At 38.8% G+C, this 13,270-nt stretch overlaps 1 protein-coding gene across 1 annotated transcript; it reads right to left on the reverse strand.

Annotated features, from left to right (window-relative positions):
* Positions 1-8,213: 8,213 nt before the first annotated feature.
* Abcd (ATP binding cassette subfamily D) lies at positions 8,214-11,634 on the reverse strand. The gene is made up of 8 exons (XM_076307341.1): positions 10,739-11,634; positions 10,383-10,621; positions 9,912-10,286; positions 9,736-9,830; positions 9,475-9,658; positions 9,296-9,393; positions 8,541-9,206; positions 8,214-8,460 (listed from the first exon to the last, which is right to left on the reverse strand). Exons 1-8 carry the CDS (start codon positions 11,290-11,292, stop codon positions 8,413-8,415), a joined length of 2,259 nt encoding a protein of 752 aa, XP_076163456.1. The 5' UTR covers positions 11,293-11,634; the 3' UTR covers positions 8,214-8,412.
* Positions 11,635-13,270: the final 1,636 nt, after the last annotated feature.

Consider the following 13,270-nt stretch of genomic DNA (forward strand, 5'->3'; position numbering starts at 1 on the left):
AAATGTCCACTGTGCCATCGTTTGCTCTGCTCAACATTGTCAACGGAAGCTCGCCTCGCGTTACAAGTATTGTACATTTGTACACTTTGAATCGTCGGTTTGAAACATCATGATCGATCTGGGTAATCCTTTCCATCCATGTGTTCTATTACTTTTCAAAAGAACGGAACGGGGACGCAGCTGTAAAAAGTACTGATCGTTGGAGAAGCAAACGCGCAAGGAACGGTTTGAGCCGATATCCATGTCCACGAGTGCGCAAGACGCAAGACGCTTCGAATACACGGGTCGGACATCGTCGATGCCGACGACACGGGATACTAATCGTTCATTCGGCGATCGCTGATCAGTGATCGGGGGCCTCCTTCGAGCCACGTCTCTGCTACACCGATATCCTCGTACGAGAGCGGGACGGGGAAGTAGGATATTATTTTCTTCAGATACCATTACCATGCCGATCACGGTGGTCCTGCCTCACAGACGAGTGGCCCCGATACCCTCGAGATCACTGGCTTGTAATGCCTTCCCTTTCGTGGATTATTGACCAGTGAACGGTGAGCCCGGCTACGAGAGACCCAGACGCTACCACCTATTCCACTTACTGGTATGTATCGCCACCCTCTACGACTGTCGTCGCCTCGCAAATTCTTCCTACATCGTAAGGAAACTCTTGCCTCGGCTTTCGTATCAAGATTTTGCGCGATGCTTTAAAGGAACAAACTCCACGATGTGTCCAAAGCTTCGATCAACTCGAGGTTTCCCTGAGGAATTCTACTACGCGCAACGAAGACACTAAAGACACTTCAAGGAATGAGCTGGATCATTTTCTCGAACAGATTGTATCAATTAGACTCTACGACACGTTTCGAGCAATAAGCTACTACGAAGTGTTCAAAGCTTCGATCACTTCGAGGTTTCCCTAAAGAATTTTGCTACGCACAGCGAAGATATTGAAAACATTGAAGACATTGATCATTTTTAGTTCCCAGATCACTGGGAATGTAACCCTTCCACTCTTAATCGATACTTTAAAACGCTTCTCTGTGCAAGTTACTTTAAACTCAATCTCTCTAAACAAGTTACATTCTTCTCAGCTCCAAAGATATCTGCATACAGCTCGAGTTTCTTCGATCGACATTGGAAAGTTACTCTTCGGTACAGAAAATGAAGGCAGGTATTGGTAAAAATTTCTTTCCCATTCTCACATCGCCCACGACTAAGTACAAGACCTAGAAAAACTACCACCTACTGTCCACTGTCGAAGTTAGACTCCCGGTCGCACAACTACTAAACATCCTCCTTTGTTCTCGAATTAGTTCCTTTCAATTTGCAACTGTGATATTGTCTGAAACTCCCACAGAAAATCAAATACCCGATTAACGTCTCCCAAAACCAAGTACCTAATTAATGTCTCCCACGACCCGACACCATCATCATCATCATCATCATCATCATCGTCATTAACCGTCGTTCACCCTCTCACGTTCGGTCCCGCAACGAAGAATGTCGCGGTGCAAGGAACTCCTCCAGGTCGCTGGAAACGTTACGGTTCCGTGGAATTACACGTTACGGCCGAAAGGGAAAGGGCGGGGTCCGGTTTTCTACGGGGTCCTGCGTAAATACCGCGGGCCCAATCGGCTGGAAGCGTAAGCCAATACCCAGGGTGTACACTCGGCGTGTTGTGAGCTCTGCTCTCTTCTATGCGACCCTCTCCCCTCCATTCTTCTCATCTTCACACCCTCCCTCCCTCTCCTCTTCTCTCCTCTCTCTCCTCTCTCTCTCTTTCACTCTCTATAGTGATTTTTCTGCGCTTTCCCTCGCCACGTCGCTACCCTTCGAAGTGTACGAAATATTAAGAGAAAGAGAGCCGTGAACACGATCCATGGTAATCCGGCGTTCGCGTTCGTCGCGCGGCACTGGATGACACACGGTCGACGCCTGTGCGCCGTCGTGCGGTCGACTTCCTCTTCCTGTGTCCACGTCGGAACTACATAGTCAGGTGTCCGGCCTGACGATCCCGATTATGTAGACATTCGATAGTCGGATGTGCCCCAGCTCGTGAGAGGCGACTGCTTTATCCGGGAACTTTGCATTAAAAAATTCGCCTGGACGTTCTTCTTCTTTCCATACGGGACTCCAGCCCGGAAGTACGTTTTCGACGGTTACGCTCTCGTTACTTATTCCGTAAAACGAGATCTTTGTACCAATTTCGATCATTTTTCCCAGATCACTGTTCACGTGATTGTTAAGCGTTCGAACAAGTCGATACGTACTTATACCAATTGTTGAGCGTTTGTATCAATTGCTAGGTGTATATACCAATCGTTAGGTATTTGAACTCATTGTCAAGTGTTTGAATCAATTGTTAGGCGCGATAATCAATTACTACGTATTTGTACCAAGTTGATACGTACTTTTACCAATTGTTAAGCGTTTGTATTAATTCCTAGGTGTTTATACCAATCGTTAGGTATTTGAACTCATTGGCAAGTGTTTGACTCAATTGTTAGGTATTGGAACCGATTGTTAGGCGCAATAATCAATTACTAGGTATTTGTACCAAGTTGTTATGTATTTCTACCAATTGTTGAGCGTTTGTATCAATTGCTAGGTGTTTATACCAATCGTTAGGTATTTGAACTCATTGTCAAATGTTTGAAACAATTGTTAGGTGTTCAATTACTAAATACTTGTACCAATGACTTCTTTCTTGTTTAAAATTTTGTCTAAAAGTGTACCATTTATTTTCCATAACTGTGAGCCTACCAAGTTACTGTACAATGGTTAAAATAATTGAAGCAAGCGATTAGGTAAAATTTGTCCGATGTAAGTTACAAGTGACGAAAAATACTTTTAAAACTTGCAATAAACGTTGGTGCACGACAAAATGTTATCATTGTGCGAGTCCACCGGGAAATTCGTGAAGAACAGTTATACACGCTTCGTTCGTTTCTGTTTGCACCCAATTTACGGATGTTGAATCTTTCATTCAAAACCGGAGATAACGTCTATAGCGATCAGCATAATTCACCCTCTGGAAACCACTGTTACTCGCAGCTACACCTGTGTTTGCTCGCACCTGAAATCAAAGAAGCGATTACATCGTCACACCGGTGCTTCGAGAGAAGCAAACACGCGTCGTATGTACATCACGTGTGCACATTAAGTGACCACATAACTGGCAAATACTTCTTCCTTAAATACTTTGAACAAATTTCGTGGTCACGCAATCTAAGTAGCAGCGCGTTAAATATTTTTAAGACGACGATTCTCCGATTAATGTAACCGAATTGAACTATACATGGAAGTGATCAAAATATGGGTTAAGGTTCGACGTGGTTTGACTCGAATAAACGTATTATATAATTCATATTTTTCAGTCAGGTTTTACGTGGTTTAATTTCGAAATAAACTTCTTTCGAAATATTCTTCGATTTGGTTAGATTTGACGCAGTTCAATTGTGTTCGATTTGATACAATTGCATGTGTGTTGCCATTGGAACCTCAGTTTAAACTGTTCTTACGTTGATAGAACATCTAACATCTAAACCGTACGAAACGCTTATAGGGGGAAGTTGAATGAAACGGGATACATAATTCTAAATCGTTAAATTATAGTAGGTTCGTGTCACATAGTTTCATTTGAATATTTCCCTTCTACTTTGTCTCGAGTCTATACCCTTTTAACATAATTATTATTCTTTGCTTAAATTCAATTTAAATAGTTCTATAATTTTTATTCCCTTAATTTGTATTCAGAACTCTGGAAATGGCTCCAACAACGTGATAGAGTACGTTTGTTTAAGACCGTATTTGTTCATGTATATTACTTTCCAATCGAAAAAAAAATTCTCTGAATGATTTCACGTTTCGTAAACTTTCCACTTTCCGAAGTAACTGTATCAGTCGGCAAAAGCTGCTATGCATCGTGCATAGTACACAAAGAACGTGTACATCGTCGCGACTCCCCGAGTTGAGTGATTAACCATCGTGATGAGATGACAGTAGCGATATTGTACGCGATCAAAAGTTTCTCCCACAGGTCCCATCTCCCTGTGCTAAAGTGATTGCGTATCGGATAATCTCCGACGGTACGATAAACCCCGCTTTGAACGATGGAGATGTTACCAAATACGTCACGGGTACTTAATTACGTTTGCGGCGTACCACCTCTTGTGGCGGGAACAAGGTCGACGTTCCAGACTCCGTGTAATTGTTACATAGAGCCCCTCCTGTCCCTCCCTCCCCGAATCTTTGTGGTTTTCTGCGCTGCAGGAAACAATTAGCGCATCTAGTTTTCGTATCGTTCCAAAGAGTAAACTGAACGTTAGGAGGAGGAGGACAAAAAATACCCAACACTTCAACGTTAATATTAAACTGATTCGTTTTGGAGAAACTTTTCACCTACATAATTGTGCGCCGAGTTTCTTGAAACGAGCGTTAAATTTGCACGAGACAAGATCAGAGAATTATTTATACGATAAGAATTATTTATTAACGATTTCACGTACACGTAGAGAATTTTTCGAGAGAAGATTTTTAAGAATCAGGTGTGTCTCTTTGGTCAGAGACGATATATTTGCATAATTATGTTCAATGTGGTACGATTTATGAAAATGTAACTCAATTGTTGCAAAATTTCCACCAGAATAGAAAATAGCCTAAAGGGTGAAAATATTGTTAAATTATTGTCACTGTTTGTATTTCACTCCTCAACGAGTATTACGCGTATTACTTCTCTTTGAAATATCTCGTACCAAGAAATGAGCAAAATTTGTGCCCACTTGAAAGTTTCGAATAACGAGTAAAAGTAATTTCTCCGTTACTCGGTGAATAAAAAATTTAATTTACCCAAGGAGATATTTCACAACGAGTAAAGAAAAATTTAACTGTTCGATCGAATGAACAATTATACTTGGTAATAACCGTTCGAACAAAATTCGATCTCGTTTCTGTTCGTACCTCGATTGAAATTTAGTTCGGATAATCGAGTTTCTGGTCACATCGCGAAAGAACCCGTTGAAACGGCTGAAAAGCACACGTTGCCTCGCAAGACGCCTCGATCGCATCGCGAGGAGATTCACAAACACGAGTATCTCTTTGTCGTTGGAAATCCCATCGGATAACGAGATAGCGAACGTACGTCGAGTTATTATGTTCTTTATTTCACACATCTTTGGTGTGTGCGGCGACGGTGGCGGCTGGCTGGCACGCGCCGTGTGTAATTCAATCGGCTATTTCGACAAGGACACGGAGGGATGGACGAGGGGCAAAGTGGAAAGTGGACGAGGTTTTAATCCCCAAGAAACTGTTTCAAACGGGCCAGCGACGCTAATCATCCCAATGATTCCTGCCTTATTTTCTTAGCCGGCTATTCGGACAGATGCAGCCCGCCTTCCTCAACCCTTTCTCAAAATAATGAAACACGATACATTTCAAAGACGTTAAACTGGCGTCTGCGACGCCGGTTCGGTTAGGAATAACAGAACAGTTGTTAACTTTTAAATAAGCAATCGCGAAGAGGTTGCCCGAACGATTGGCATTTAAACGAATCGAGTTCTTTAGCTTTCGCTCGAATTGTGCTGGTGACGATACAGTTGTTCACTTGATAGTGCGAGACGCAGTGACGATCGTTTTTCTAAGTGATAGCCATTGTCATTGTGTCTTTATACGTTGGGCTTGGAAAGAGAATTTTGTAGGGTGATCGTCAATATGACCATGTCTTCGTGGGATAGATTGTCGAGTTAGTTTTTCTATGTTCATCATTCAGTCTGTCTTCCTAAGAGTCCAAAATACTGACCAGTAAGTTGAGATCGCTATTAACTTCATTATCGTGTTTTGGAATATAACGAACTGTATCAGTGTATCTGTTTACGAATAATTATCATCTATTTACGTGTAAAATAATGTTAATTATTTATGATATTACTGTGATCTTTATCTGTGCATTTTTATTTGTGATAAATAACGAAACAAAGTAAAAGATACGAACATTTAGCTTTACCTGACCAAAGATGGTTCTCTTCGTGTAAGATAATATCTTAATTATCTTGTACTACTAGAAAGAAATACCAGTTAGCCATAAAACCGCGTACGTGTATCCATTAAGTAAAAAAAAATGTTGACCGGAAGGTAGATATACTCATCAATTTTAATAAGCAAATAACGCAACAACTGTTTATCGAAAGATACTATCAAAGAATTAATGAAACACAACTAGTTTATAGTATTGTAAAATCTGAATCAATTATTTGAAAAACAATATTTCTTCTTTCTCAATTTATAACCTTTGAGCCTTAGGAACCTCCATAAAATAGTACTTTTTAATTTTTCAATTATTCTTTAACTCTAGTTGTAGTGTAAGTCTTCTACTTCTTCCTTCGACATACATTAAAATTTCGATCAAAAGTTCTATTCTCAATTATACCAGTTCTACCACAAGCTTTAATTATCCATAAAATCTCTAGGCGGCAGTACTTCCCTACAGTAGACTCGACCATGGGATCGTTATCGTTTTAGTTTTTAAATTATATCGTTTAAATTATTAAATAAGATCTCCAGGAAAGACGAGGACGTGAATTATGAAACATTACGGAGAGAAAGAGGCACGTCTAATTACGCCAACACTCTAGAATTGCTTTAAAGCATTAGCTCGAACGTTGCAGAGAGGTATACAACCCTCCAAGATGGCTGCTCCCGGGCGTATCGACGTTTGGCGTTTGGAGGGTTTCCCAGAGGTAAGCTCATCGGAAATTGTAGGTCTTCCCTCCCCTGGCATCGCCCCCGCCGCTTTTGCTGGCCCTTCAAAACAAAGAAACACACGTAATTAAATTTTTGTCCAGCACAAATTAATGTGTGCGCCACGGTGGTACAACTGGCTGCAGCTGCAGCCACTGGCAAAGGAAGTTTAATCCACGATCCGGCTTTTAATCGAGCCCCTCGTTATCCCAACCTCGCACCCTTTCTTTCTATCGTTTTATACTTTTCTGTGGACTTTCTCTCGATCACCACTCTTTACCTTTGTCATTCTCCATTTCTCTTCGTATTTCATTTCGTTATTTTGCTACAATGTGCATGTGCTCATCGATTTTTCATCTACCTTGATTGGTAATTTTATCCTGTTTCTGCTAAGTTATAAATGGAAAAGTAGAGACTGAAATATTAATAACGACTCGACCAACAAGGGCCAATAAGAGAGAAATTGATAGGAATAGATATTTGTTAGATAACAAATTACAAGTCAATCGCTACAATGTTCTTTTATTCTTGTTATAGGTGTGCATAGGCACGTATCACTTCAGATGTATCACTGCCAGATATATATATATATATATATATATATATATACATAGAGAGAAAGAGAGATCCTCTGTCTCATTCTACTTATGTTTCTTTATTGTTCAGAATTTTGCTTAATTTCCCCTTTAAATCAAAGTTAAAAAGTAGCTGAATAAAAACTTTTGCATGTTACTGTATGTTTGCTTTTTAAACTGTTAGTGGAAATAATCTAAATGGTATCTTGATAAAGCAGATATGAGTTGACAATGTATAGATACTAGAGTATAGATATATTTCTATTACTATTATTAAATGCAAGTAATTATATTATAGTTCTACAGAAAACAGTATTTAAATAAACAAGGAATTATAAAGTAATTTTTGATAAGTTGTTGTAAATAGCAACATAATGCTAATACTGATATTTAAAGAATCAGGATTTGCTAAGATAACACATGTCACGATTTTATAATTAACTCATGGAAATATATTTGTCACTGTTATTCGGTAGTTAAAAATTAATTATGTATGTTAATATTTTAATGTTTGGTAGTCATGAATACGTATTATATGTATTTCTTGCACGGATAAACAGTTCTAAAAAGTAATTGGGCTCTTAACTTCTTTTACATAAACATGCCAGACTACTTCTAATGAAAAAATGAAAGCCAAGTCTACTTTCAAAACTAATTTATTCATATATACATATTGCATATTAAAATTCGTGCAGAGAATGAGAAGTAATTGTTTCGTTCCCATTGACATTTATGATTTTCATAATCCAAGGATGATTAATTGTATGCAAATGTAAAAATAAGTTAAACGCGTTGCATCACACATGCTTTGCATATTCTAATCAAACCTTGACCGAGGTAGGTAACATTGTACTTATTGTTAGTTTAAAGGTTTTTAATTAATGTGAAACAAATATCAAGGCATAGGTATTCAAACAACTTTTATTTATACTTCATGATCATTAAATAGCAACTGTTCTTCATATAAAAATAAAATATTTAATCCGAAATCGCTATAAACCTCTGTACAAAATACATTCTCGGAGATATATATATATATACATTTTCGTAGATTTCTACATGAATTTACTAAAACGGTCTGAAACATCTCATTGAATCCTTTTCAGCTGATTCCAACTTTTGAGTCTTCTGAATGAATATCACAAAATTCCTACAAAAGTAGAAAAAAAAATATTGTAAACTATCTTATTAAAATTATATTAACAAAGAGAAAATAATTTTTAACCATACATGCAACAACTGACAGTGGCCTCCTTTCACTTCGAGTTGCTCAGTTTGTTCAAGAGTTTGATTTATTAACAGCGTTGCACTTTCTGCATCTAACGAGCCAAAAGCCCAACCGCCTTCACCATCGAAGCGTAACAACAGTTTGTGATATTTCGCAAGAGAAGCCACTCGGTGTGTAATAGTTAATAAAGTTATGCCTTTCTTTTTAGCAGTTTCATATATAATTCCCTCAGCCTCGAGGCTCACTGCACTGGTACATTCGTCTAACAATGCATATTGCGGGGTGTGATACAATAATCGAGTCATTGCGAGTCTTTGCTTTTCACCACCGGACAGAGTAGAGTCCCAATCACCGAAAGCATCGAGTCCTTCCGGTTCTCGCTCCGCTAATCCTCGTAAATCGACTTCTTCTAATAACTGAAGGAGTTCTACATCTGAGCAGTCTTCCGTTTTCGATTCTGACGGGTATATAATTTGGTCTCGCAAACAACCGACTGTCATATAAGGTTTTTGTGGAATATAAAATAAGGCGGGTCTTCCGGAACAATTTTCGGCTGGTCTTATTAAGGTACCGCCATACACTGGCCACAGACCAGAGATTATGCGAAACAGTGAACTTTTTCCACATCCATTGGGACCAGTGATTAATATATGGTCACCAGGTTTAATCTATAAAAAAAAACGTTTAAAATAATTCTTCTGCTATTATATAATCAGAGATTTATTAAAAGATGTATAGAAAATAGTGGGACACTTACATGAATTGTTAACCTAGGTACAATGACTTCACAGTTTGGCGTAACTATTGGCACATTGATTAAACTTATACTGCCGTCTGTACTTTCTTCCACAATTCCTGGCAAAAGTATTGTTTATATATTAGTATTTCATAAACTATATTTATATTAATATGCTATATATAGTGGAAAAAATATACCTTTTATCACTGGTGCACCATCCTTCATTTCAATTATTTTCTCTAAGGCATTATTTCCAATACCACTTGATATTCTCAATGGACTACTAACAACATTTCTCCTATATTTACATAGCGCAGCATCTTTAAATACATCTAACATCTCACTGACTCGTGCTGCATACCCTGCTAGTGCTACTAGTTCCTATAACAAATATGTGTTTAGGTATTTTAATATGTAAAATAAGTACAATTAGATCATGATTTTTACAAATTTCTCACTTTATAAGACGACATAAGTCTTTCTACAGCATCTGCTCCAGAACTTAAAAGATTCTTTGAAGTAGTCAAGTATCTAGTCCTTTCACTTACTCCACCTATTTTGTGAATGAATAGTTTACTAATATTGTATTATTTTTTGTATTTTATCAAATAATTTTATATTTATCTATACACACCATCGCCGTCATCAAAAGCTGCACTTCCTGAAGTGACAGTAGTATAAAGGAGGGGCATGGCAATAACAAGAAGTCCAGTACCAGACCACACATATTTCATAAGCAATTGTTCCAGCATCACATACCACAATTTGACTGCTAACACTCTTCTCAAATGTGAAACAAGTGACTTATATGCAGTGCTCAAATAGCGATGCTCTGTACAGTGTCCACCATAAAATGCAATTTCTTCCGCATGAGCACTGATACGAGCATGAGCTTCTCTCAACCGCCCACGTCGTGATGCTTCTTCTGCTACCAATTGACCAAACTTAGGAGAAGTAAGACGTAAAATTTGTCCAGTCAGTGCAATTACTACTGATGCCAGTAATGGTCCTGTAAAAAACATTGAATTTAAATTCCAATATATACATTTATTTTCTTTTATAAGTAATAGAAATATTATCTTATTACCCTTGAGAATTATCTTACCTTGTATCCTCCTTGCTCCCATTTTAGATGAAAATGAAATAAGCGCAATGCCAACTAATGCACAATCTAACAATGGTTTGGTTAAACTCGAATACAGATGCGCTACAGAACTTGCCAGTTCAGACAAATCGTCTGTCAGTCTTTGCTCAGCACCTCCAAGTCTAGTATCTAATGCTGCTACTCTATAGTAAGTTTGTTGACTCAGATACATTTTGTAGGCATGTTCCACTAGACGTCCTCTTTAAAAACAAAAGAGAAACTTAACACTTGTTCATGAATTCAAATCACTAAACAATCTCAGGTACTGAGACAAGTACTAAAAATAACTGATTGAGATCATATTCGTGCAAATATACCTAAAACTAAGAGCCAATCGGCCTTCTAAATATCTGATAGCCGAATTAACGAAAGTTGCGGGAAATGCGATGGCGAACCATCTCGCAAGCATTCTTAAGAAGCCGCGTACATCTCGCAACACGATCCTTTTCACGATCTGACCCTCTAAAGTAGCCACATAAACTGAAAGAAAAGTCCTTGTAAGAAGTGTCAGAGTAGCACATGTCAGTAATCCGGCTTCTCGTGTTCTCCAACCAGGGACCATGATTTTCAATAGCACAATCAGCTGTTTAATGAAGTTCCGGTCCAAACCGACATTGCTCTTCCCGGTTTTGACGGAAGATTTGTAGTGTACGGCATCGCTCTTGCACCGGTTTGAAATTTTCGACTGGTCCTCATTTCGTTTCTTCGTTCTCTGCTGGTACTGTGTTATGCCGGAAGCCACCAACGGGTAACCGATTTTCAACAGATACAGCGTCGTCACCAAGCCAACAACGCCATGCGTGAGTAGTTCTTGCCTGATGCCGTATTTGGCGGACGTCTTGTCGATTAATTTCGAAAACACCGACGACATCCTGCTGGGGGCACACTCTCATCGGAGTGTACTCGCGTAGCGTGACGTAGAAGACCTCCTCCGAACCGTTTAATCAAACGGTCGTTCGAAAGCGAATCCGTCAACGGAAACTACTCGTCATATTGTGGCTCGTTTCTCTTCTGTACAATCCCGCTTATCGCGCGCGGATTACCACTGTGTGCACGGTGTACGCGCGAAGAAAAGAAAAAAACTACCACGCTCGGTGACTACACGATCCACGTAGACCGGCCACCAGCTGGCGACTGCTCGTTACGTCTCTCACAGTTTGCCGCTCCGTTCTCTTTTGGACCCTCTCCGCGGCAACAGGCAGCCGTGACTGGTTGTCTATCGCTGGACTTGGACCCAAGCCGTCGACTGTACGCTACGCATTGTTCCGAGCCTAGCGTTTCTAGACGTACACGCGCGCCTAATCCGCTATAATCGTCGATGTAACTTTGTTGTTTCCTTTTACGACGGTCCAGCGTGGTTTCTGTCATACGGAATAGTCACGTAGAATGCAATGAGATCCGATCAGTCGTATCTCTATTATTTGATTCGTTGGCCCGGCGAACAGAGTATAAAATTCGTATTGTCAATGGTAAATAAGGCTGGGAATATTGCTAATTTTTCTGTACGAGAATATTTGAACACTACAAATATAATTTGAATAATAACATTTATAATTCCATTTCTAGTATAAGTATATGAATACAATAAGACCTTTACTATCCGTTTTTATACACCAAATTTAATACAAAGAACTATTTAAGATTAGAAATTTATAAATTGAGGAAGGGTCATAGAAATAGAACTGAGGTATAGTGTTGTAGTCATTGACTTTTTAATTGCACAAAATAATAAAGCAGATAATGGAAGGAATTTGTTTTACGAACATGGATAGTAGAAGAGATTTGTTTTATGTGCACGGGTAATAGAAGGAATTTGTTTTATGAGCACGGATAATGGAAGTTTTCTTGTACTTTTTGCTTTAAATAATAGTATTTGAATAATAATATTTGAAGTTTACTCGTAGTATTCGAATACACTATAAAATATTCGAATTAAAAGTTTCGAGTAGAAAAATTGCAATGTCCCATTATATTTCGATATTCAGTGCACTAACTTTTGGACCGATTGAGAATTCCAATCGACATTGAAATCGGTAACTTATTTGAGATTTGAACACATGTTGCATTTCTGGATCAAAGTGCCGCTAGTTAACTGTATCTGTAACCTTCCTTTCCTCGCTGCAGAGATAAGATTGCGCACGTACGAAGATTAATATTATTAGACATCTTGTCTGCAACTTCCATATCTATGGTTCAGGTTTCTTTGTCCTTTCCTTCTCCGTGTCCCTTCCTTCTGCCACTTCTCCTATCCCCTCTCCAGTTTCGTTCGGTTAAGGGCGAAATGTCACTGCCAGTTATGCTGATATTCTCAAGACTTTCGGTCGTTCATGGACACGTCTCGCAGCATCTACAGTTAACTCTTATTTTAGGCACCAACGTTGTACTCAGCTTGTACGTTCTATACTGACTATTTCAAAAAACGAATACAGTTATTATTATACGTGCTTCAAGGAATCCGTAGGAAATATAAGATAAGAAATCATAATAGTATGTTTCAGCATTCTTAAATCCGTATTTCACGACGTTTGTGCTGGGAATGTTTTCGCGTACGGTCTGCATAATTGGTAACCGTTTCTTCGTACAGTGACCCGAGCGTTCCATGAATTGTTTACATCACCTGATGAAGTTTTTATCTTCTGAGAACTAAAAATTCTTTACCTACATACACGAATAGATCTTCCTAGTTGTATTTTTCAAATGTTTGACGATATATGTACATCCTATAAAGAACCATAGGTATTATACGCTACAGTAAACTGTTCGTGTATACGATTATAAACTCCCTGGCTATTTTTGAATAGTATCGACTCATAACTGTGTAAACAAGTGACGTGGCGCGAGGAGAAAAA

This window comes from Ptiloglossa arizonensis, chromosome 3, assembly GCF_051014685.1.
Source record: "Ptiloglossa arizonensis isolate GNS036 chromosome 3, iyPtiAriz1_principal, whole genome shotgun sequence".
Lineage (NCBI taxonomy): Eukaryota > Metazoa > Arthropoda > Insecta > Hymenoptera > Colletidae > Ptiloglossa > Ptiloglossa arizonensis.

Coding starts and splice junctions, on each gene's coding strand:
- Abcd (XM_076307341.1), bottom strand. CDS start 11,292: ATGTCGTCGGTGTTTTCGAAATTAATCGACAAGACGTCCGCCAAATAC. Junction 9,659..9,735: donor GACTTATGTCGTCTTATAAA/GTGAGAAATTTG, acceptor TATTTGTTATAG/GAACTAGTAGCACTAGCAGG. Junction 8,461..8,540: donor GCCACTGTCAGTTGTTGCAT/GTATGGTTAAAA, acceptor CTACTTTTGTAG/GAATTTTGTGATATTCATTC.